Source organism: Anopheles moucheti, chromosome 3 (genome assembly GCF_943734755.1).
Source record: "Anopheles moucheti chromosome 3, idAnoMoucSN_F20_07, whole genome shotgun sequence".
NCBI lineage: Eukaryota > Metazoa > Arthropoda > Insecta > Diptera > Culicidae > Anopheles > Anopheles moucheti.
Genome location: NC_069141.1, coordinates 87977724 through 88005437, shown reverse-complemented (window position 1 = coordinate 88005437; position 27714 = coordinate 87977724). Strand labels below are relative to the sequence as shown.

The following is a 27714-nucleotide window of genomic DNA, read 5'->3' as shown; positions in this document are numbered from 1 at the left end:
AACCACACACACACATGTGGTGAAACTGCTTTAGAAGGGAAGCGCCCCAGGGTGGAAGAAGGGTCATTAACATGGACAAATAACGGTTAACCGAAAATTGCATTACCATTCCTTTCCCCCAGCATGGCCCCGTCTGAATAAATATGCACACGGTCATGGTACAAGATCGCCCAAGCTTCGAGACCTTAAAAACGCAACACGCAAACACGCGTTGATTGTATCCAACGGGCACAGCCAAAGGATAAATAAAAACAAAACAATCGTACCGTAGCGTAGCATGCATATCGAGCCGTGTGATTGGAAATTGTCACGTAAGTGAAATTAGACCCTAAACACAAATTGCCACTCTATCGACATTTACATCACACCACGATTCACACAAAAAAAGGAAATAAAAAAAACAGCTCTACGTCTACTGAACACTGGTTCCGGTTGGTTGCCGCACAACTCGGTCCGAAAGCGTTCTCACCCCCCAATTCGAACCCCATCAAGAAAGTGACAACAAAAAACCAATCGTTCCCCAGAAGAAATAAAAGCTCACCCCAATTTCCCATAAAATTAAAACATTCTAATAAGTACTTCCTAAAATGGCTGGGAGATAGGCGCTATTGCTGGCGTACGAACCATGACGAGAATTCGAACAACTCAGGCACACCATCATCGTAAAACTAGAACCCTAGTGTATTCGATCCATGCGACGTCACCCACCTTAAAACATCAATACCATCCTACGCAACCATCACGCGCGGGTCTTGGTTTCCTATGGTGTTGCCTTAGTTTTAAAATACGGCTCCCTTTTGCCTCGGACGGCCTTAGCTGATATTCGATACTATTTTTAGGGCAGGGAAGTCAAAGAAACCATCGTACGCTTAATTCCCTTTGATGCCAATTAATTAAAATTATTGGAAACCAAACAAGCGTCCGTTTGGTTTGGTGCAGCACCTATATCCTAGGGTTCCCATCATCTTTGGCCAACTCAACACGTCAGTTTAGTCGCTTCATTTGTCACGCTCTGTGGCTCTCCAGCACCGTTGATACTGTTACCGAATGTGTGTGTGTGTGTAAGCTGTTGTAGCAATGCATTGACATGCAGTTTGTTGCATTCGTAGCCTAGCGGGCTTACCGTATGGGATGCGTATCTTGCTCTGGACATCTGGCACCCAACTGTCAACTCGCACGACGAACGCGATGAGCACCGTCGCTAGAACGCTTCTCGTCAGGTGCATCAGCAACTGTTCTCTCCGTTGCGCCATCCTCCGGCTGCTATTTCTGTGTGGTTCCTTGCGTTCACTGCACTTGCTTCTATTTATCGGATCGGACATCTAGTCCCAGGGAGGCACTTGTGCCGCTTCGCGCGTCGTTTAGATGTGCAGGTACAACGGGTCGGCTAATTCCTCTCGATCCAACGGTCTTCTCACCCGGTAGAGATCGGTTTGCACCTTCTGCACCGCCGTTTGCGGTTAGTCTGTAGTTCCTTTGCCGTACGAGTTTGAACTCATTTCTCGGGCTTGAATGTTGGGCACCTTCACTGCTTACGGAACGTCGCTTTCAAGGGTAAAACCTGACAGTATGCTACTGCGAGAGCCCAGTTTCTGCCCGATGGTGGCTCAGTTAAGAGGGGAAGTCACGATCATTAGCTAATACCCAGAGCAAACGTTACCGCCTGAATGCCTCCATTTCTTCCGTTTCGGGCGCCGTATCCTGCAATGAAAAAAGAAACAACAAAAAGAACTCCAATTAGAAGGTGGCGTTAACCTGTCAACCGAGTTATGCTGCCAACTTGCAGCCAAAGCAGTACCCCGTTTGTTTGCGATATATCTGCTGGAATGTGACTCTATTTGCCGTTTATTTGATGTCAGAGCTTTGCTGATCCGTTGTTGGGCGTGATTTAAGGAAGTCAGGCTATTAAATCGTTGCTAAACACTGACTACAAAAGCATGTCTCCCCCCAGGACATGAACTGATTTGTCTTCCCAATGGACAAATAACTCACTGTAAGTCGTTCCACGGAAGAGGGATGCTGGTACCATAGCTCACAAGTCCCGCTAATGGTTCGAATGGCACGTTCAAACTCACCGACTCGGGGTGGACCAGCTTTGTGCTTGATATTATTTGAATGTGATACCAATCAGCGTAACACAGAGTTCGCGTTCATGACAAATATACATCTCGCAGCCGCCTAACATGGGCCAAGGTGTGTTTTCTAAAATATCGGCATGGTACCTCGTTTTGTCCTTACACGGTCCCAGACAAACAAGCAACGGAACAACGGAATGTCTATTGGCTGAAAAGAGTACTCTCCTCCATCAGTCACCACCGTCGTCGGCTGACAGTAAGCCGATTAGCTGATGGAATGCTGCAGCAAGTAGTTCTTGTACGATCGCTGATCGTAAACTACAATCAACCATAAACCTTAGCCTCAGCCTGCAACAATTGTAGGTAGTGTGCCAGAGTTGGATTAAGGGACAATGAAATGGCCAAAGCCCCGGCTTGTTCGGAAAGGTTGTTCGATCCAAAAACAGATCACCTTATTCACGATTACACTAATCTCCAAATGCATCACCACCGCTCGGCTCGGGATATATTATGGAAATGAATACGCCATGTTCATTACTTCCTTTTGTTCCCAAAAAAACATCTAACCTCAAATCCTACTTGCCCTAGAAGACGATCCACGCAATAAAAAGCTTTCATATGAGCATATCATTAGATACTCTCAGTTTTTAACCTTCCCTATTCCAGCAATGAAAGTGGGCTACACTGCCCGGGTACGCCCGGGAAAAGTCATTGCGGAACTACGGAGGAAAGCGCTACTAAAATTAGTACTCAAAACTTCTCTTCAAATCCTCCAAACCACGCGTTACACATCCGCTGGACAACCCGCCGCGAATAACCATCAGTGAGCATTAATTACCGATTGGTTCGATCGGAACCTGCTCGGAAAGATGATGCTGAAACTGCATCGATTTTGCAGCGAGGAAGCACAGACACACAGAAAAAACACGTTTGGCCACTCTCATCAGCATAAAATATGTAGGGTGTACCTTCTTTCTTCCGGCTGCAAAGTGTTGGCCTCCAAATGTGGGCCGGCACCATCGGTGGGTATGTGTGCTGCGAAGTGGGTCAGCAATGTCTTTCCAAACTGGAACCCAGGGGGACGTCCGATAGGTGTGCTTTTTTTGGTTTGCCGTCACGAGTACGCCGTACGGACATGCTTCCATCCGGAGTCGGAGAAAGAAACTGAATGCGAGGTGAAACAAAACTCGCAAACAGTGCCAACCACCTGACCAACCTTTCATACCTTTTGTTTTACCCTTACCGGCTATATTATTCATTTAATCGATAACAAATCACGCTTCGTCTGACCTTTGCATAAACCTCCAGACCTGGCGCACTGTGCGCGACTCTGTACCGAGGGGGCTGACATTTGCACACAAAGTACGACCCTTTTTCGGCCGGAATTGCGGTTAGGTTCAAGCCAGAACTTTCCTATGGTTTCTTCCATCCTTCGGCTTTTCCTTTGTACAACCCTTTTCGGCTTAGAGAATGGTGTTTCGATGTCATTTCACTTCGTTTGGTCGATCCATGTGGAAACAAATGCTCAGTGGAGCCATCGTTTGCACTTGAAAAACGGAGAGAAAAAGTACAGTAAGCCCAAACCGGCGGAATGGGAATCGTCACGTGTCGAGTGGTATGTTTGGCCGTGAAACAAAGATTCCTGTGTCACCGTACATCCGAACCACCATCCCACATAGAGTGGCTAGACGAGGGCTTCTCGGTGAGGCATGCTGTAAAACCATTTTCTCGAAAGGAAGGCGACCGTCATCCTTAACCTCAAATTGTAAACCCTTAAGTGGTGCCACTTAGCGTTGACTGGCTGTAAGCAAATGCGCGAGTGTGGCAATGTGTGGAAAACTGATATCCGATATCCCACTTAAAACCAAACAGAACATTGGTAATTCATATACGCAACGATTACGTTGTAACGCAAAGGAGTAAAGATGCGACATTGAAGACATTGTCAAACCAGAGCTGATGGGAAATATTCTGATTTTCCTGAACGAGCTATTGCTGCTTAATCAATAATTGAACATTGTGTCAAATGGTTCAGTCAAAGGAAACTAACATTATTCTAATGGAGCACACCAACGGTACTCCTTCTGTTGACCCTTCTGGTATAGGTAAGGCGCATAAGAAGACAACCCTACACACCTTTCTCGTGTAATGCGACATGTTGCTGACAACACAACTTCTTCGTCGAGAAAAGGGTGATGATGCACACAGAACAAACACTCACAACAAATTTACCTCCATTAGTACACGATCGTACTCATTAGCTTCGGAGCGTTTTTTGTTCTTTCCACGGACATTTCCCTTCTAGATCTTAGTTTTTCCTCAACTTCAATCGACCCTTTTCCAAACCGAACATGGGGTGCATTTTAATTAGAATGTTAAATTCGATATTAGCATTCGTTACATCCCGGATTACACACCGGGGACGGGGAAAACTACGTCATTTCTTCAGGTCGGATCGCTCCTATAGGGGTCATGTGCACATTTGCATGTGGGAAAATGGTGTTATTCCCCCTATTAATTTTCCACTTTATATATGCGCAGCCAAAAGGGGTGTTCAAAGCGAGAAAATACAGAGTATCATCTATCTTCCTCATCCAAAGCATATCGCTTGTCGTAAGCAGAAGGGCGATGGAAAACAAACTGGTGTGTGTCTGTGTTTTTTTTCGGTGCATTATTACAAATAAACAATATGCTAATACGGTGGCGTAGCTTCATTCACATAAAACGGGACGAACCCTTTCTTATGTTTGCAAAATCTCTTTGGCCACTTGACAGACTGACCCTTCCCTGGTGGTGGTGGCGGCGTTTCTACTAAGCGCCGAGGGATGGATGACACATCGTGCTGCAGTTTCCAGTACTCACATGCAATCGATTCGCATGCAAAAGAAATGGGCGAATGCGGAATAAATGCGTAATTTAAATTTATGTTCCCTATGTGTTATGACAGCAGGGTCCGGTGGCGCTATGGACGAACTGGCGTGACTATACTATGCGGGGGGTTGTTTGGTTGTTAAGGGTAGTATACATTCATTGCACTAATTTATTGGAGGCATGTGTGCAATTGTGTTGATAAGTTTGAAACGTGCCTATTGGTGGGTAAATTAATATTAGGGAGCAACTGTTAGCCTTGATTGTCGCCATGTTTATGTTACGAGGCCTTGATCCAATTCTACTAGAAATACCAATTAATCCCCTCGGAAAGAATTCTTTATAAGGTCACATACATTTTTATCATGAACTATTAAAAATGAGATATGATCTGCATTGGGTCGCTTTAAAGTCACAAAACTTAACATAATTCATGCAAGAATAATGTTTCTATCCCAAATAAGAAGGAAAAACCAGTTTCAACTACAATAAACCCTTGCAACCTTTAGGCAAGCCCGTAAAAATTATGCCGTCATTTCCCGTTGGTTGTTATTTGCGTTTTAAGCGGGTACCTCGTCTCGAAAGGGGATGATGATCACCATCATTTTTTTTTTATTATAAACCAGCCGAAACGAATGCCGAAAATAAAATATAAAAAACCCCCTGATGCAACACGAAACCTTCTTCATAACGGGCAACAACCGAGCAGCAACGCACTGTAATTCGTTACCTTTTCTTCTTCGAAGGAGCATCTCGACGGCATGCACGAGGTACGCTTTCGCTACAATCGTTTAAGTACCGGCTACATTTAATGAGCAGCTTCATGTATTTTTTCCTCACTTAACTCCTTCACGGTTCACTAAACCACGCTATATTGACCTGCCCCTCTATGCATCGCGAAAGATTGCACACTCGACGTAAAAGAAATCCCTTAGACAAGCTTCCACATTACTCATTTACAAACGACAGTGCACATGGGGGCCCGCTGCGTTTTACAGCGACGGAGTTTTAGTAGCCGCCGCTCGCGTATTAATGAGCTGCGTAACTCTAATAATAAAATAACGTTAGTGGTAAGCCGGGGTGGGGGGAGAAGATAAACAACAGCAGCAAGGGGGGGAGAGGAAAAACTTCTTCCCATCGGGCTCCACACCACCCAGCGTGCTGGCCACCACACCGGCAACAACAAAAACGGCTTAGACGGCCGCATTATTGTTTCTTACAAAACGTCAGCTTATAAACACGTCTCAAGGCAGTTACAAACAGGCGGGTATGTAACGGGTGGCTTGCTAACTAATAAAACATCTTCGTGACGTTCCCATCTTTCCACCCCAGGTGAGCGCGCCCGTCGCTCGGGTGGCCAAACGCAGCACGCAAAGCATCCTCTTCACTATTACTTTCACCGTTAGACAGCCGAAAAGTGCAACGAAAATTCAACGAAGAAAGGAAAAAAGCCCAAACATATCAGCACCGTTTAATCGTGCCCTTTTTAGTACGATAATTTGTACAACCGGTAAGGAATAATATCGTTAGCGTTGTTGCAGCGTAACGAGCGACTGAGTGCTTTCTTTTCGCTTCTCACCGGCACAATGAACCAGCCGGAAAAAAGGGGTTTGGGCGATTGTGATGTAAATGTTTGCACAGTGCATAATTTGGGTTTTAAACGTTGGTTCAATGTCACGGTAACATGCAAACGAAAGTTTTTGTAATGTTTTTTTTTTATCAAAACATTCACGAGCACGTTCGTGATGCTTTTAATTATTCAATACTAATGCTTGATAATAACGATTTTTTGTTACGATAGCAAATGAACACGATCGTTCAATGTCTCATCCAGCGGTTTCTTCTTTAAAATGCACCAACTAAAACACACACAAAATTCCATTCCCATATCGTAAGTTCGTTAAACGACTCATTATCTTTTATTGCCGTTTAATGCCCAATTTAGTGTGCCACCTGTAAGGAGAGCAGGGCCCGAAACGCCGCGCCATTCAAATCCACCCAGCAGGAAAGCACATTTAAATGACGTACGCTTCCTCACTTCTTCACTGTAACAACAAATTTTAAACTGCTGCAAACCACTTCTAGAAGAAGTTAAATTATGACCTCCTCAAATTCTTCCACAGACATCCACATCGTCCCTGATTTATGATGATGATGATGGGGAACGTGTTGAAAAACGGATCACTTCCAATTTTAGGCCGAAGCGTTTGAAGCGTTGCGCCCTTTTTTTTCCTTCGTGCTGGTGGCTGATTGAATTCCACAACCGCAACCGCATTGCCCTAATGGCCCGGATTTTGAGTTGGCAGTTAAAATATTCTACACCACCACACCGAACACAGCGCGGCAGCGAATGCAAAGGAGTGATGGAATCAAAATTAAACCGGAACCATCAAAAATTGTCAGTGCCCAAAATTCTGCTATCATAATGGGGCCACCACAAACGCGAACAAAATGAATGGCAAAAAGCGGAAGAAAGCCAGAAAATGTTCACAAAATATGTGTCAAAAATAAAATCCGCTTTTCCACCGCCAAACACGCCGGGAGAGCTGAGCTGACGCTTGGTCGATAACGGAATGCAACAGACACAAAGTACAAATTGTGCATGGGGGTTTTCGGCTGAATGAAAGAAACGACCGAACGACCGAATTCGTGTATCCAAAAATAGTTCATAGACCACCACCAACACCACGAGAGTTCATCCCCATCGCACACCACAGGATGCAGCGGAACGGCGTTCACGCCCGTCTGGTAACCTTTACCGAATTAAGCTCTCACATATTCACCCGTGTCTGGTGGACCACCCGGTTCGGATCGCGCTGCTGGGAAACACACAAATCCAGCTTCCGATCGATCGAAGCACGGTTGGGAAATTGTACGCCTGGGACGACAGGGCTGACACAGTTGGCATTCAATCAAGTATTTGTTCATGATCCATTTTCAACTCATCCGGTCGCTTTCCTCGAGTGGAATTTTCTGTGGCTGCGTCATTATACATTTTATATACTTAAGGATTTGAGCTTCAGTGTGTACACTCTACAAAAACAAAGTAAAATTTACGAAATTTTATTTTAGCTTATTAAGCTAACCACATGAAGTGATTTGAAGGTATTTGCATTGCATTTTGCATACATTTAGGCTCAGTGAATCACAATGACGCTGTTGCATAGATTGAGCGATTACAGAAATTACCTAGCCCAGCACAAAGCAGGGGCCGACTAATTGATAACCTAATTATCTGTTCCCATCGCCCATTCAAAAGACTGGACAAATGCTCATGCTGTCAACATAAAACCAAACAACCCTCTGTTTCTCCATACAATGCACCGAAAGCTAGGTGGAAAACGAATCCGACAGACGGATCCGATCGTTACCGGTGCGTCAAAACATGACTGTACCCACACATTTTGAATTCCTTCCTTTCCCACCAGACAAACAATGCATCAAACAAGCTCGTGCAACCGTGCAACCGATGCGCTTCCCCAAACACGGACCGGCATCGTATGCATGGCATTGTGCATATTGGGAAAAAGAGCTGTTTATTGGGTGTATTTATTTTTTCTTGTTTAGCGCGGTAGCCAATAAACACTCCACGGTGACCCCCGCTCGCACGGTTGTGACGCACACGCATCCCATTCATCTCCTGGCAGATAATAAATACCCCATTTGACATCTTCCCGCGTGAATCCCACGAGCACGATTATACGCAAATTAGACAGCTCGGTGTGGATGCGTCCACTTCTGTTGCTTCGCATGCTGTCGCGGATGTTGTCGGTTGTCTATTGTTCTTCTATAAAGTTTCCCCTTTGTTTTTTGTTCACCTCAAAAGGCTTCATCTGTTCAAAACAAATCGACAACACAGCGGTTTACCGATTAAATTAAAACCTTACACCCAGCGTCATGTGGAAATTGCCATTTCGCGGCTCTGGTGTAATTATATTGACGCAGCGTGGCGCACTCTGTTGTGGTTGCGGCGTAAAATTATCCGATTTACGCGCCAAGGCACGTCGCCGATAAATGTCAACGGGAACAACGGCGGAGCCTCGGCGACGGATGGAAGCAAAAGAAATGTTAAATCAACACACACCCCACGAGATGTATGTTGCATACACGATACAAGTTCAGGCAGGTTGTCTTAAGGGACAACTTTGTTATTTTCTTCATATCTCGTTTCTGCCAGGTTAAGGCTAGCCAACCTAAAGCAACTTACGCAGTCATAATACAAAAAAGAAAAATTAAAATAGACGCGTATGCATGAAGAATCGATTCCGAATCCAAAAACGCAGCAACGCAGGGAGGGTAAACAAACTGAGGCGCATTATTTATTTACATCTGCCCCATTGCGCCCTCCTCCGTTTGTGGGGTAGGTAAAGGGGTGGGCACATTAACGAATGGGTACGGCCATACATTAAAATGATGATGCTCCGACGAGTGACGCCGGCAATGTCGACAGGTGATTTACATCGAATAAAATCCTCGGTTTAGGGTTATTTTTGGTTCCTCCATTCACTATGCTCGCGTGTCTTTTCTCATTCACCCTATCTCGCTCTCTCTCTTTTCTCTCAATCATTCCCCACCGTAGTGATCAATGTTCGATCGAGGCTACCACTGCCATCGCAACCGCACCATTGAAATAATATCGCCCATCATCAAGAACACCGTCATCGTGCAGTCGGTGCAGGTGTCATACAAAACAACACGGCCCGCCGTGTGATCTAACCTTATTTACATAAAACCCCGCTCGGACCTCAGCAAGTGCTCGGAGGGGTACGATATGCGTGCGTTGCATACGCGACACTGGGTGTGGGACTTTGTTTCCATAATTAAATAATAGAGAAATAGCAAACAAACCAAATCAACCAAAGCCCTACCCTACCGATCGTAAGCGCAACTTCGGGGCTTCATTGGGAGGGAAGAAAAGGAACAAAACGGCACGCAACATTCCGTTACATCTAGCGGCATCTACATTTGCTCCAATTTGTACAATAGTAGGAAAAGATGACGGAACAAATAAAACCACGGCTTCAAACTGTATTTAGTGACAAAACGAGGCGCCCATTAGAACAACGGTTTTGTTTGCAAAAAGTCGCTAATCGTCAAAAAAAGCCACCGTCGTTCGTGTGCTCTATTTGAATGCCGTTATTTTTTCCAGCTTTTTATTGTGCGATTTTTCTATTCCTCTAGTATTACTGCTCTGGTTCAAAGTTGTGTGATTTTGACTGCAGATTTGCACCACAGTTCGGGACGTGTTTGAATATTGCACGCGACGTTTCAATGTCACCTACGGCAACACAATGGCCAATATGGTGACAATGTCACACCAGCACACGGCGGTGGGGCTTTTCTGTGTGAAACCGGCGTCTGTGTGTTCAGAGATTTAGATTACCATACTGAGGATGGCTTAGGTGAGATTATTTGCCACGCAAAACCCACCGCAAGCCAAGCTTTGGGAGCTGCAAATTAGCGGACAGCCGTCTATTGAGGTTTTATGGCCTACGTTTTTTGAAGTTACCTTCGTTTCATTTTACGCGGTGCCGTAGGCCGGAGTTTTGGATTTTACTATGAGATTGCGCAACATTTTATTGTATAGATTGCATAACTTTTTTGTTGGATACGTTCAAAAAATAACATCATTTTAAATATTTGTAACCAAACAAATCGTGCAACTTGCTTGATTTATTCACTATTTTCTGTCATAACAAAATGGCCTTATAAAACTTGTGTTAGATAGTTTGCATGTTTATGCATTTCTTGCATACATTCCATCAAACGTCCACCAACGTACACGGCGGATCACGTCAAATGCGGTTTTTGGGCTCCAATTATCTTCCCCTCACTGAAGGTGACATTCATTTTGACAACAAAACAAACACAAAATAAACCATCCCCTGCGCATGGGGCGTGCGACGCAGGCACAGAGGACAGGACGGATATGAACTGCGAAAAGCCCACGATTGTCCTTTTGTTTTGCATGCGATACAACAAAACCACGGCCTCACCCATTCATTATTACCAAACTATACCCGACCCAGACAAAAAGGCAAATAACAATTACGCTCCGTTTAGGACGGATTTGCAGGCAAGTGCGAATGGGGTGAATGCAATTAGCGGTGGAGCGAAGGTAGAGGGTGGTGGGTGGCCAACACATTCCGAAGGGGGCTTTTAAAAGGGGGTTTTTGTCAATTTTTAACAATAAGTTTCAAACGCGTTTTTTTGGAACACAGCATCGACATGTCTTGAAGGTTGAACGAAATAAAACAGTTTTATATGTTCGTGGGATTTTTCGAGGGTTGTTTCCGGTACTGATTGCGTATAATTGAATATTATTTCAATTTCTGCTAACATTTTCATTGAAAGTCTCCATTTCTGTAGCATCTTCTCTGTTATTCGTGTTTGAATGATCAAATCCATCCAATACCACCAGTGGCAGTGTATCGTGCATTTTCATCCCCCTCATTCCAACTAACTATCACTTATTCAAGCCGAACGGTAAATAAACCATTTGGCCCCGCTAACAAAATAACATTCCACCATTAAAGCTACACCTGCCCCATCTATGACCCAGTGATCTAGCGGATTTGTTTTAATAGATCAATACCACACTGCTGGCACGCTTCTTGCCCTCTCCCTAGCTTGCAGCGCTCAAAATCTGAGCAAAGAAAATACCCTTTCGTGGATCGGAATTCTAATACCATGCCATACCAGCTGAACAAGCTCAAATATAGGGAAAAAAGAAGCCCTCTTGTAACCAACCGAATTATGCTTCGATGCGCTACTTGTGTTTTCGCGCGATGCCATTCACCACATTGTGCTTGGCAACATTGTTCGCTGTGTTTCGCAACAACACACCTCCATCATCATCATCATCTTCATGATCGTGTGTTCATGATCATCCATTTCCATCACGATTAACCGTAATAATCTGCTAATTGCACAGAATATCTGGCACTCCACGGCGGTGAAGGTGGATTTCCACGGGGGAGAGCTTCGAGAGCCGCGAACCAAAAAGAAGTAGCCGCAAACAAAATACAAAAACGCACCGAAAATGAGCGTTACGGCGTGGTGTGGAAAATCTCGATCGGTGACGATGAAAAACAAACTCCCGGGTGGAAAAGACCACACGTGGAAATTAAATCATACTTCCACTTAATTCAATTGAACTTAGGGAAAGAGAGGAGAGTTCAGGCGGCAAAGATGTTTGCTGTGAAAATTTAGATCCATTCCCGCCCCGCAAACACTCCCTTCCCCCTCGCAGCTCACTTAACCCGGAAACGGGCTGTAACGCAGCAAATTAGGTCACTCGGTTTCGATTGGTAAAACACACACAGCATGCAAGCTGCTGGGCGGTGTTTTCGGTTTAGATTTAGTAACGTAGAATTTATACACCCCCTAAACACATCGTCAGCGTCTTAACTTACCTCTCACAATTGTTTTCCCCAAGTCGGCGGACGGCTGTGTTATGACTGGCCTAAACCACCCGACCCGAATCAGACGTCTGGAACCTAAACAAAGAAACGGGAGAAAAAGAAGGACGAAAATGAAAACATCAGCAGGGAAAAGGGCCACGCTCCAGTTACTACTCTGGCCATCTTCGTAGCATGAGACGATTTTGTAAATCTAAATTTAATTTTACAACAAAAAAAAACTCATAATTCCAAGCCAGGGCGATAAGACCGTTCTTCCTTTTCTTCCGTTTCCCTCTCACGCTGTGCGGTATACTCAATCACCTGGATACGGTTAAGCTTAACGGAACTCAAAGTAAGAAATTGGACAACCGAATATACACACCGGTTCAATATACAGGGGCAGGTGTGCCAGAATTGCCTCGACAGGATCCAGGTTAGTTAAGCGTTTTGTGCGTTGCCTTGCATCGAAAAGCTGCATCAACAATTTTCCCCGGACACGAACAGCGCATGATGCAAACACGGTGCGCACGTGCCACGCATTTAAACATAGTGTTCAAACACATGAACATATGCCAATATGATTTGAGTGTCCCGCAGGCAACACGCCGACCGCTCTCGGTAGCTTCCTTCTTTCTTGAGCTGTTCTTCCTTCCACAGCGCTAACAATCGCCATAAAATGAGCTGCTAGTTTATGTCACCAGCTGCTTCGGTGCATACAAAATGCATCAAGATGTAGCAGAGACCTGGGAATGACGTACGACCACAACAGAACACGGCGAAGTTAACGCTGAGACGGAACGCGATAAGGATGATGCCACAGGAACGATTGCGCAAAAAATATTATCCTGATGTTTTCGGGTTTGGTGTCTTTTTTCCGCCGTTCTATTCTTAATTTCCCATTCCGTACACACGCCACACGGACAAGCAAGACGAAAAGCATCAAACCAAAACATAAACTATGAAGAGAAGCAAAAAAAAAGAAACGTAACGCCAGCAGCCACCATCGAGTGTGCGGTACGAAAGGGACATTCGGGACAAGATGAATGATTATCTCTGATCGTCTGTGCATTCGCGTACGGAATGCATCGCCGGGCTCTGGCGGTGTCGTATCGTAAATAAATAAATGTGCGCACAGCGTAACACGATACGTTTGTCGCGTGCGTACACTTAAGCCGTGCATCAATCGTGCACCCGAAAATGCAACGATTTTCGACCGGGAGGGGTGAACGAAAAACAAAGAGACAGAACGCACCATTTCCGGAAGCTGCCGGGGAGCGGAAAGAGACACTGTTGGTCGTATCGTTAGGCGCGGTGATGTTCGTCATGATGGTTATTATTATTTTATATTGCAGGGTGCATATGTCTCGCACGCGCTACGCTGATCAATCATTCCGATCCTGTTAGCTACCGAGGATTTCGAGTGAAGAGGGAGGAGAAGGTTGGTATCGTCCACGAGAGATAGAATTACAGAACAGTATGGTGAAAAAGATTTTATTTGAAGATTTATAGTGTCATATTTACACCTATGTAAACAAAAAATCTCTGCCAAAAAGGAGAAAAAATCCAAATCAAACGTTTGCTACAAAATATTCTCTTATGGTTGCAAAATCGCATTATCTTTCGCTTAAATTACAAACGGATATTGCGTATCAACAATCATGATTTAGACTCATTAACATTTAATAATAGGCGAATGTCACTGGACGCATTAAAGCGTGTACTGTACAATAAAAGCAAATCTCATTTTAACCGTCTGTCGCAAATGATTAAGAAGCAGGAACCAGAAAAAAGGCTAGTGGAACATTCCACAACTTTATGGGAGCAATAAAATTATGAATAAAATCATAAAAAGATTGTTCTTCTTTGCACTGCTTGCGAAGCTTACCGTCTGAAGAAGCTTTACAAAAAGACGTTAGGCATAATAGCTTCTAGGCACCCCATCAACGTCTTCCTACTCAGATCGTACGATCTCGTGCGGTCGATCGGTACTACGGGCGACAGAATTAAACATTAAACTCTTACTCGCGCAGAAGGATTAGAACGTTCCGATGAATGATTCGCAACGCAATCCCCAACGTTTTACGAGGTTCCGTGAAGCAGAACGTTCTGCAAATGTCAAACGCGAAATAAACCGTACCGTATTTTGAGCACCGGGGCAGAAGAGGATTTGCACCGTTCCGCCACTTGGTGCGGATGAATATGAAATATTGATTGACTCATTAAAATCTCATTTCACATAGACCTCAAGTCCGACCAACAACAACACCCCCACCGCTTCTGTCATATTCGCTTAATGATGTCAATCACAAGCACCACTAACCGCGAATGGTTTCCGATCGCTATCCATAGCCAATACGCCAATGTCTAGCGCGCACCGTTGATCGCTTTTCTACAAATTGGCCACTTTGGTGTGCCCACCCACTGGATGGATGGGTACTGGAGCGGAAAGAGACGATAATCCTCACGTTTGAAGGTGTCCATCGTGAGAAATCGCTTCATCAAAATGAAAAGAAAAACCGAACGAAACAAAAAAATTAATTGCACAAACTGGAGCATGTCTAATGTGCGGAAAAACGTGTCCCACACACACACCCGGCGGCCAAAATGTTGGCCGCGAAAGAGTGGTTTTTCATGGCTCACCGCGTCCACATTGGCGCGGTCGGAAATGAAGAAGTCACCGTAATTGAATTACTACCCCACTGGCTTGGATGGAAATTTGTGACCGCGTTTTGCGCGAAGCTGCGGGATGAGATCGTGCATCGTGACAATTGCTCTAATTTCCACCACTTCCGTACCGCGTGATCTTGATCGGTTCATCAATCCGATTCGCGCATTGTTCCGAAAATGAGGTTTCATTTTTTTTGGCTCGTGACAAACGAAATCGCTCCGGGTTGCGGGGTGTGGACGCAAAACACAAGAGAATGTGCGCAAATCCGCCTTTCTTTGGTTCTTTCGGTATTACATCTGCCTACTTAAACCCGCTTTCCGGTGGTACGCACACCCCGCATCATGCGGGATCACCAGTTTATAAACTCAATTAAATTAAACGCACATTAACGCAACGCCGACACACGGCAGAGTTCGAAGTTATCCGGTGGCGTGCCATGAACCCTCGGCACGATTTTCGCTTATCGTTCAAATTATTCTATTGACACTCGAGGCGGTGTGGGCACTGGAACTTACAGCAGAAGCAGAAAAGATTGTGGCAGTGTTGCGGCTGGGTCACTTCACTGTCACTCTCAAGTTTACACTACGTTTCTTCAACCATCGGCAGGGAACCGCCAACGAGAAGCAACCTTGCCCCCAGGGTGAAACGGTTATCAATCACCTCGAGTAACGAACTCTACGTCTTATACACAACTACACATAAACGCACGCATGCTAAGCACCGTCAGGGAATGATCACGAAATTGTGGAAGGTCAACGGCTGCGTATCTACTGTAACACCACTCTAGATATCTCGCGTTTATTTTCAACCTCGCTCTGAACGATATCACCGAGGACGTGCGATGCGATTCCCTCCACACTGAAAACGATTTCTCAACGCTTAGAACAACACACTCTACTCCATACGATCACTTCCATTGTCAACTGTCAAACGCGTACTGACGCAAGGGTATGTAAACACGGCAGTCGTACAGTCTACTAGCGTCGCCCAACTGCTGTCCCACTTGGACACCAATCGCTGAGGTGCGCGCAAATTAAACTCCGCATGCACTTGGGTGGATGAATTGCTCAGTGTGAAACGCACACGCTACACCAACTCACCAAGCACAATCGGTGGGGGTGGATGTCGTTGGTAGCGAGCAATATCAACAACAACACGCAGAACGGCAACTGTTAGAAGTTAGTTGGTGCATTAGACCCTCTCGCGAAGCACACACCAAGAACTTCTCCAGACAATGTGGCGCGGTAGCGCGTTACGCGACTGGCGTGCATACGGGGCTCGTGTGGGTTGTAACGTCCGAAGGCGATTGAGTATAAATCTGCACCTTCGTACGCCTTCGATCATTTCACTTATCGCATCGGAAACCGATCAGCGCGCCCCGTCCAAGGCGCAGCTGCAAGCTGCCCCGAGGAGACTTAAAAAGGTGTTTATGAAAGAAACGCTCAAACGCTTCAAACGCTAACGTTTAAACACACTACGATATGATCGAACCTAACGGTGGAAGGATTAGGCGTATTGATTAGTTTATGTACATTGCCTTGATCTCTGTCTTTGGTGCGTCGTGTACTCACGATTATATGTGACTAATTTTGTATAATTCTATGGCGAATCCCCTTCACGAACCAAAGATGGAACAAGCGGTTGGAACGGTAAAATACGCATTTCCATTCACAATCAAATTGAGCTGATATAAATCTTCACTCCCTACACCGAAACCCCAGAAGTTTAACAATGTCCAAAATATAATGTAATCTTCTACGCTATTCTATCGGTTCCGGAACACCGATTATGGCTATAAATAGCGGTTTCGATAAAATATGCAAACTAATTCATGAGCCCCAAACCAGTCGGCTGAAGATGAGAACCACCTTTACCAACCTCATCCGATGTTGCTGATTACCCTTGCAATTTATAGAGGCTTTCAGGTTCTTATTATTTATATTCCGCTTTTAGCTATCATTCATCATCTAGACTCTATCGAGATTCAACACCTGCAGGCTGTGGTATACACCTAGTCTCACAGGACATACGTGCCTCTCCAAAGTTTAGTTCATTCATTTTTCTTCATTTCTCCTCAGGAACATATCGTTTCGTATCGGATTTCGCACTAAAGAACTAAATGAACATCGATTTACCTTCTACCCGGTCCAAGTGGATACAGACCGAGATAGTGTTTCTACTACAACCTACTATCTACGCGTATGCTAAACTCCGAACATTAGATCGCTTGTCAACAAATTATATCTCACCTCGAAATGCAAAGAAAAATACCCATACTAGGGTGGCCTCCTCGTGAACCAACAACAAGGGTAACAGGTTTCACTAGAGTCCGTACCGTACTTTGCTTCACCCGGCGGCACAGTGTACGCGGTACCGCTGCCGCACTGTGATTAAATCGCGAACATTAACTACACTCCTGGCTGCTGCTGCAGAATCTCTAACCATGTCAGGTTCTACCGCAATAAATTACCACACTAAACGCAGCGGCACACACAGTCACGTTCGTCCCGTTGGGGTGATGCTGGTCAAAAGGACCCGCAACGGAGCACCTGCCACACATCACTTGTCGCTCTTCTTGGGTGCATTCTGACCAGTCACTATTCCAGCGTACCACATTCCATGGTGGCAAGCCGAGTGCATACACTTTACCCAAACACAGCACACACACGCGAAGTGTGCACCTTATGGAACTGACCGAGGGTGGGTTTTTTTGTAGTAACCGACTTCGCCAAAGAGGGTGGTTAAGTGTTGCTTTTAATCAAGCACTCGGATGCCGCATACAATCGGCCAATAAGCGATGCAATTATTCACCAATCAAGCACCAGGAACCGGGACACCATCCACTCCACTCGCAGCTATCGATCAGCATCGACTGACTACGAACAGGTCTCGAAGCTGCACTCGAACGAGACATTTTGTCACCAGCGAAAAACGGTGGATATATCTCTCACCGGTCGCAAATACCTGCGCACTACCCTAATCAGCACTCCATGATCGATGGGGGAGGTGATGTAACATGCCTAGATTGATCTAACCTGTAGCAGCGATTCGTATCAGTAATTAGTTACTGAAGTTTATTTGCCGTAGGTTTCTTCGAACCAGATTCGAAACAAGAAATACAAGAGGAACAAAAGCTGACAGCTGTCCGTGGGCAAAAACTCACTTCCTACTTGGCACACAAAACCAATCGACCAATGCGAGGCACCAATGACGCATCGCTAAAATCGGGATCGATTCTTCCCACAGCGCGATTCATCTTAGGCCTTCTAGTCCGTGTCAGGTCGACACGCGGTGCTCGCTGTACGGAATTCATCATCGGCAAATCCTACCATCCGTGTATCCGCCGGGTTGTGTCGGTGCAAAAAGGTGGCAGCCATCATGGCGACACTGCCACAAATGCTTAATCCAGACCTTCGCATCGCTACGAGTCCCACAGAAACACTTACCATACAACGACGAAAAGTACCGCGGAGACACCGTGTCTGGCTCGACATGCTCGCTGCGCAAAACTGTCAGACCCCGCGCGTATCACGAGAGCGGTCTCAGATGATGCTGAAAGACAAAAGATCAACCTGTCGTCCAATAAAAGGAACCTACCGCGCAAGATCGCGCCGGGTCTTGAAAGGTGCCTTCATTTGCAAACCGAAACCCGCGGAAGGTTCTAATGCTGGAACCGCGCACCAAGGGAGGGCGGGTGTGTGTGAGCGAGACGTTTGTATGAATAATTTATTGCGGAGGTTACCAAAACACCCGCAAAGGTCCGGTTTGGCCGGTTTTGGATCCCAAGAGAACACGACGCAAGAAGTTTCAACCCCATTAAGCGATGCTTAGGATCGCTGCGGATACGAGAAAATAGACTGAGAAGCGGGTTGAAGTATCTCACCCGAAAAAATATATTCAAAACATCAACAGCAGCACCTCATCATAACCTGCTCCAAGTTTCTATGTGATCCGCTGGGACACAAAAAGGCTATCGCGGAAGAATAGCAAAAATAAACAAATCCAACACGACACAATAGTACGCCGCTGAGCTTTATGATGGATTAATTGGTGCCTCAAAGTTCTTGGACGAACACTTTGCGAGCACCTTTACGGAGCGGAAGAGTGAAAACGGTTTTTTGTACTTCAACTTCCTCTGTTTTCTGAAAGACCTACCGCCCTGCCGATGACGTTGTGAAACGCCAAGCCAATATTGTTCTGCCTTTAAAAAAAAGACTCCAAGTGGAGTTGCAACGCACGCACATTATTATAGACGCCTTCTTCAGTGGTATTCATTTGATTGATTGATGTGACCGCTTCAGTATGGTTATTTAACGTGCTAGCGTATTTACATTTTTTTTCCTTTCGCTCTACCTGTTCTGCCATATATTTTTCCACTATGCTGTTTTGATTTTCATGAGAATGAGTGCGAATGCCAGTGGTGGCATTGCTTTCGTTTTCGACGTTTATTTTACGACATTAATTCCGATTGAGGTGCTCCCCGCGTACTGCTACGGGACCTACCATGGGATGCTGTCAAAAATTTGACGTTTACTGTGTGACCGAGCCAGAGCACACCAACAATGGCCCAGAAGGTCTAAGCATTTTATTGAACATAGTTGTTGGGTGAAGAAATATATGTTTTTCTTTCTGTTGTTTTGTTAGCCTCCAAACCATCACCTGCTTAGTCTTTTGACCTGTTCGACAGCAGCTGATTTCAATCAGCAATTAACCTTCGATACAGGTGACGGGGATGTTTGTGATGCTGTGGGTCCGATGCGGCCACTCCGACTCTCTTGGGATGCATTGTGCAGGTTCAGAGACAACCATCACTGTAAAGGGTATATCATTACCCTACACAGGGCCATCGTCTTCCACGGCGAAGCAGGAACATCGGCATCTCTTCGATGCGCGCGCAAGATGATTACGATTGCAGTTCGCTCGCATCGTCCTTTTTGCTGCAGCGACGAAAACATCAACATCGCCGCACTGTTGGCGACTACATGTCTGGCGAAGGTCCGAGGTCTTCAAGAATGGAATGTTCGCTAAGGTGCCAACGTGACCCTCATATCCGACTGGCTTTAATGACCGGCAGCAGCATTACCCAACACACCTCGCACGGGCGCAAACGCGTGCTGTCGGTGTAAATCATTGCCCCGGTCAATACGGGTAACCTTCGACGCAGAGATATTCGGAATGCGAGCCCCAAACCCGGAGGGGAGTTGTAGTACAAGAAAAAAGGCCAAAAACCACTACAAAACTATTCATTAAACTCTTTTGTCGTAACCTTCCTGTTGGATGCGTAGATATTGTGTACCGCGGTAGGTCAACTCCTTCAGTACCTTCTTAAAGCCATGAGTAGTGCAGGGTCGGTGAAGGGATTCTCATCATTAAACCGAAACTAGGTGCTATAAATCACATTCTTTTTCAAGGGCTCTTCTCTACATGCAACGGAACTTCCCTTCGATGCGAAAAACCTATCTAAACTATTCCAGTTGTACTAGTTTAGAGCGAGTGCTTACGCGCAATAAGGGCCCACGACAACAAGCGACGCAGGTCACATCGCTTTGCATCTAATCAACGCTCCTAAAACCCACCCGAGCGACAGGAAACCGTATTTAACCGACAATTAACATTCGCCAACGTTCTGTCATCTCCCGCTTCTCGGTACGTGCTGCACCGTATCAATCTTTGCATTCTTAATGGACATCTCAGGTGCAGCGTTGCGAGAAGAGGCTAATTGTTTATACAGAATGCACTAGGCACGATTGTTTATGATTCAGCATCAATCAGCGCGCCCGAAGGCTTAACAAACCATCCTTCAAACGATGAATTCCAGCGCTGAAGGACACAGTTTAGCTGTATTTACCTTGAATAATATTGCCGCCACGCATACCCGCATAAAATAGGCGATTTAGCTTGATGGACGATTTTGTAGTTTCAAATTCAAGATTTATCTTCACGGGACCCACGAAATCTAAAGCCAGGACGGGTCATTTTGTACATCGCTCTCAGAAACTCGCCGACCAAAGAAAACCTGTCCCAGGCTATCGGGAACCGGTATTTCTACATTCAAAATCTATGGGAGCGCTATTGTGGGGGGTAAGTGTTAGGCTCGTAGGAAAAAAAACCCGATCATCACCTCACCGAAAGACGTTGATTCAACCAGTCACTCTTCGCAGCCGGACGAGCTGCGTACTAACGTCCTAGAATAAGTCGATTTAGAGCGCCTGTTCCTGAACGATCGCTCCACTTTCCAGTATCGCGATGTCGATGGTGACAGCGGGTAACTGAAACCGGATCGGATAATGCCGGAGCAAAACCGCGGCATCTTCCAGCAATACAGGCTGAACCCGATACATTTCCTATAATTAAGATAAATTGTCCAGCCCGAGCAGCAACACAGGCATCAGGATTAGTATTATCGTACGAACCGGCGATGATGCTTACGTTCCCCAACACTGCCGCGATACAATGTCGCACCGATCGCACCACCGGCTCGCGCGATCGCGACATGTCAAAACCTATCAAACGATGGCGAGATGTCGACCCGATTCATGTTAAGCGATAAATATTTATGAGCGGCCGAGAAAATAACAAAAATCTGTTTTCTCCTCGCGTACTGGCCCGGCTGCCAACGGGAGGGGTTGATTGGATGGATCGGCTATGCGCGACTCGAAATAAAGTCATTGAGAGCGATTGATTACGCGGCACACGCTCGCACACACCCGATAGAGGAGTGGTACCCGAGAAACTTCTTCGATTGCTGTGGATGAGGATCGAATGGAATGATGGACAAAAAAAAATCAAACAGCACATAAAAAGTAAAAGAAACGCTACACTCCTTGTCACAAACTCGCCAAACTCGCGATCATCGCGAGAACTGTCTTGATCGAAACTGATGATCTCGTACCGTCGGCAATGGCCGGTTACGGTGATTAAAGCCTGCTGTATGACCGAACGAGCTCGAAGATGAATGGTGGACAATTTTTCTTCGCCGCTACGTTGTCCGTCATTAGATTTCTGTGACATATTTCCTACTTCCCCGGTCCGGTTTCCACATACGCATGAACTGGGTGCGGGGATGTGTTGTGTTCCGCCTGCCCCGTCATCTGATCCCTTCGCATGTACGGCAATGGTCGCATTTTTTGTTTGTTCGCGTCTTGTTTTTGCGCACTCAACAGAAACCGAACGCGGTCGAACGCATCGATCAACACTCACTCGTGCGCGTTGATCTACCACTTCCGGTCCCGGTTCGGTTCCCCAGGCACAGCCAGACAGAGAGACGTCAACGTTGGTGCTACGCGATCACATTCTGCGAACGCCGCAGCGCGGAGAGCAACCAACCGTCCCCCCATCATCTGTTCCGGGCCCACCACTCCGCTTTTTGGTAGAGGTTATGTTTTGCTCATTTAGTTGCTCTTTCGCATCCCGGAGCATTGTTGTTTATACGTTTCGGTGTTTGTTTTTTTACATTGCTCGTTAAATCCAATATTGCTTTAGCATGCCCCCAGCCAAGGGCAATCTCCGTTGATCGTGAAAACAGCACACATGACCGCATACCCTTTTACTAACATGCAACAGAGCAAGGTTTCGGAAAGTATATAAATCGCTTCCTCTCCGACAGTAAGTAGCCTTCGCTTATCAAAATTGACATTAAATAAATTATTCCTCTCAGGTATTTCGAAATCAAGCGTGAGTTCACGCACACAGACACACATCAAACCAATCAATTCCGCTTGATTGCTTAAGGTCAAATCACATTAAATGGAGCATAATTTCGCTTCCATTGAAGCGTCGATCGCAGCCAATCAAATGCTGATAGATAGACAAAATAAAACCGATGGCACCGAAATATGTTTCTCCCTTTCAATATGCAAAAATGGGTTCTAACATAATTGATTGCTTGTTTATGTTGATCTTCACATGTTCCAAAAATACACATTTCGCGTGTTCCCGATGTGTGCACAAAATCTTTACGTCCACACCGATGGAAGGGAATATTTGGTTCCCTTTTGGCATTTGGAACGCATCATGTTTGACGGTGTTAAATAAATTAAAACTAAACACACATGTGCTTCTTCCACACACATGTACTTGGCTTGCCTGGGTGCCATCATTTCGCCGGACAGCATAGAAGAATGTTGTTTCGTTTGCTGTGGAGTCGAACAAAAGGGGTGAGAGTTGAAAAACAAAATCTCCACGAGCTTACTTCGTCGCGCCAGAACAGAAATTCACGCCTCGCCTCGAAACGATAAACATCAACCATCTTGACGGCACACAGCAAAGGACTGCCGAAAAACGAAAATAAAACACACACTGACATGTGAATTTTTGGAGCTGTAGTGTACATTATTTTTGCGGATATAATGTACCGTAGCAGAAAGGGGCGAATTCGGAATCATATGGTTCCTGTCACAGCCGCACAATGTGCCCCGATACCCAGAGGCAGCTTCAAACGCTCGCATGAGTTCCCAGGTTCCAGTAGTACCAACAACAAAAACGTATTAAATTTCATCGTCAGCTCGAAGCGGGTTTTGCAGGCATCACCATCATTATTATTATTATTATTATTAACGCCAACATTGGCAAGGGCTACGGGGGTATCGAGTGGCACAACTCGGTAGCGATACTGAGAGTCCCCCAAATTGCCTATCCAATTACGTCAATATGGAAGCCGTGCTGTGTTTTCCGCATGCTATCTAAATTGTAGTTTGACATATGTGTCCAGAGAAGGCTTTCTCACGTGACCGTATGTGAAAGTGCATCTGCAACTTGCACTCATTGCACCTCCTCGCAAACCTAATGACAATGACCTACCCTTAACGCAACAGTAGTATCATAGGGTGCCCACAATAATTTCACCTCATTCTACAAAATCCATCCGAAACTATGCTCGTTTCGGACGTGGACGAGTTCATCTTCGGACGCTTCACTAATCGAGCCACTGTTTTCAAGGTAACGCACCATCGTTGCATCCGTTTGGCCACCAACCATTGCGATGAGTGCATCTTTGCCATTTCGTCTTCGTGTTAGGTCTCCTTATTCACGTCACTACCATGTAAATGTCGACAATTACGCAAATGTCACCTTACGGCGGAATGGTAGAAAAAAAAAATGATCCAACCCATGTGAACGGTACTTAGCGCCAAGGTTTGGCACTGACTGACCTGGGTACACAAGAAAGTCAGCGTGGGGAAAACCCACACCGTCATTGAGTTATATTTTCCAATTTATTTCTTTCAGGTTCTTTATAAAGCCGTAAAAATAATGCCAGTGGTAGTGGAATGAGATAAAATAAAGAGATCTTGGCAGAAGAAAGCAAACCACTGTTTGGCGGTTCAACCTCTGGAGGACATCATTCATCAGGCAGGACAATCACATTACACGACCTGTAAAATCCCAGTACACCAGATCTTTCTCCAGTTCCCGCACCAGAAGCGACTCGAAAACAATTTTCACCGTGGGATACGCCCCAAAGAAAGGAGCAAAAGCACCATCAACAGAAGCGGGTGATGATGATGTTGTCAGTGTATCGAAGGGTAGCTGCTTGGCTGTAGACGGTCACTGGCACACCAGTTCACCGGTTTTCCCTCCAGGCACTTGACCATCCGCTAGCGATACACATTCCATCATAAACTATTTAAAAAAAATACACGCCAACTTGCGTGCGGAGATGCGAAGAAGTAATTAAACAATCGACTCTTCGTTGTCGAACCGCAGCGAAATTGAGCTGCTCCTTTCCTTTCGAAGCAGGGCTAAAGAAAAGCGACGCAGAAAATTACTATCGGCTTTCGCAGCCAACAACAGTTCGCGAAATATTTGCGCGAAAGAAATTAACAGCAAACAGCAACGGCCATGATGTTGAACAGGCTACGCGCACGCTGTGTTGCGGAATGGTGGCATGGAAAAGTACAGAATCATTGCCGCCAAAGGAGTGGAGATTTTTTTTTACTTCAACTGGAAAGGAATTCATCGGCGATTGGCTGAATAGTTGCAGCAAATTCTATGCGCACACATGGCACTGATAGATCATTCCAGTTTAAGTGTCGAAATGGGTCAACATTATCGGGAAGACTGTAACATAACGGGCCCTCCGTTAGACGACATGTTTGAAAAAGGATTATGGGGCGGCAAAGAATAAAGGGTTGATCCGGTTAACTAAACACCAACATTCTGTTTGAAGCGACGCGGGAAGTTTTCCGCTGGAAGATTTAATAATTTAATCAGAAAGATGTTAAGTGCTATGCCTGTAAACTTGCGCATCGTTTATCTTATCTACATGATCGACAATTACTGATGCAGATCCTGACCCACTGTCCATTCAATTCATTGCACTTTTTTCCCACCGAAAAATCCCGTTACCGTAATTGCGATCGATCCTGACTTCCTGTTTATTCCTGCTTCCGGTTTACGGTGCAGTGGTGTGCGTACAGGGTGTGCACTTTCGCAAACATTCCCTCGGGATGGAGAGTCCCGAAACGGCGTACAATTATATGTTACATGAATTTACATAAATGTGCCTATATTATCCACGACCTATACCGCCCATTCATCAATCTTTCTACACTGCTCCAGAGTTGCGTATTGCGCGCAAACCTACGGTCAAGCTACGTTCCCACATACACACACACACACACACATACAAATTGGTGCCATCGAGGGAAAGCTAAAGACACATAAATTAAACTCTTGTATAGCAACTTCCACGGCGCAAAACTCTCAAGCCGGCGGAGAGCTGGACAATTCCACAAGCCGAACGTGATTGGCCTCCCGTACTGCCAACAGACTAAAGAAGGTGATTGCAGCAATGGTGCAGTGTAATTGCACCTTGCACAAAACCTGACGCTGATTTCTTGTTTCCTTTGCCCACGAAGTTCCGCACGGGCACGTAATGTCGCGCGCGCGCGAGTTGAAGCCTCCCCACGAAGGAAACCTACTTACGAGCCCCGGCTATGCCCTCGCCGTTGGCCTACGGGAAAATATGAATGATCCAACAGCCCCCCGCCGTTCAGCCGTTGAAAGGGACAGGTAAGAGAATTACGCACGTAAAAAGCACAGCACAGCATATACACACACATAAATGGTTGAAATTCGTGTGACACTCTCTCCCCGGTACAATGCACGAAACGCGGTTCGATTGTCCCCAGGAGAGGACCCACGAGGTGCGCACTGGAATGACATACTTATGTTCCTTCTTAAATTTTTTCCTCTTCCCACCACTGGCCAACTATCGTGTGAAAGTTGTTGATTGATAAAATCGAATACTTCTCGAGGCGCTGGTACACGGCTGATCAAACACTCAACGTTCTCAGCCAGAGGGCATGCGCCCAGAGCTGCTGATTGCCCTGGACCAGGAGATGATGATGGCTGGTGATGAGGCTAGTGCTTTGGACAAAACTGGTTTTTGGTTTTTCGAACGGTTTTTGCCAAAAACGGGCCCACAAACGTACCTTTACCCGTTCGGCAGTGCAATCAAACGAGTTGCGCCCGACGCTACACTGCTCCAAGCAGTGTTTAACTCTCCAAAGGACCTGATTCCGGTCGTCGGGTGGAATGCAATCGAAAAAGGGGTGGGCAACCACCATTAAGTTTGGCGCACCTTTCTAGCTGTTTTTAGGCGCTTCGGGGTGATTTCGATTGCGTAACGCCTGGTCAGAGCAGGTTCATTGCAATCATAGCCATCCCTCTGGACAGGTGCTTTGCTACAGCAAGTCGTCAGCTACACAAAGTTTCCACGTGGCTCTATTGAAGCCACAACAATATTTGAATATCAACACTCTGGTGAACAGGCTGATTAGAAGCATCCTGCCATTTAACGGCCGATTGAAGAGAACTTCCGACAAGAAGCAATATTTTAGTGCCATATACCCTCTTGTCCGTTAGCCATTACAAGTAAGAAAATAAACCGCCTATCGAGATTTGCACCCACCCAGAAGTGTGTGTGAGTTTTCCTGTTAGCTTTATTCGATTGCTTGTTACACTGCCGGAGACTGCCGGCAAAAGGGAAGGAACCAGCAGACATCTTTTTGCTTATTTTCTGCCCCATCAGCTCGCTAACCTCCAAGCCGGAAAACGTTCACACATTTCCCTCCGGTCATAACAACACACCGGGGGAGGTCATGTTGGCCTAACGGATCTCTCTGACCATGGACGGTAGAATAAACACCGTTTGCCCGCCACCACCACCACCAGCTCCAGAGTGCTGCAAACAATCCATCCGAGCGACAAGAAATACGCGCGGTCGTTTCAGAATTTCCGCGAGCCAGTGTGGACATATATGAGAAGCGCACGAGGGGTTTTGGGTTTTACGCTGACATGTGACTAGCATGTCCAAACCACGCCAAACAGTCACCGTTACCTACGCTTGACGTGGCTATCAAATACAACCGGAGCGGTGAAACCTACACACGAAAAAAAAAACTGAGACGGTGCTGGAAATCTTGCAAGATGTACCGAGGAAGACCAAACCAGCCACGATATCTTCAATTTCCTCGATACGTCCACACGTTCGTTGCATGCAAACGGCAAACCGCCTCTATCGCAGGCTCATCTTCTTAGTGGTTCTTTTGCGTGATCAGCGGCTGACATTTTCTACCTCGCCGTCCGCCGCTCTTCTGGGAGATGCAAACCAGCTCCAAAACACTTTTATCCAATTTCCACGGATCATTTGATTGCAAAATGCGGTTTCGCACCGGAGTACACGTACACGGATAAAATG

At 45.8% G+C, this 27714-nt stretch overlaps 1 protein-coding gene across 1 annotated transcript in view; it reads right to left on the bottom strand.

Annotated features, from left to right (window-relative positions):
* LOC128302439 (semaphorin-1A) overlaps positions 1–27714 on the bottom strand; it is an 86531-nt gene that overhangs the window by 10509 nt on the left and 48308 nt on the right. Inside the window, exons 2-3 of the mRNA XM_053039261.1 lie at positions 12359–12442; positions 1124–1701 (exon numbers count right to left, since the gene is read on the bottom strand). Of these exons, the coding sequence (XP_052895221.1) occupies positions 1124–1322 (199 nt within the window). The 5' untranslated portion in view covers positions 1323–1701; positions 12359–12442. The remainder of the gene's footprint in view (positions 1–1123; positions 1702–12358; positions 12443–27714) is intronic.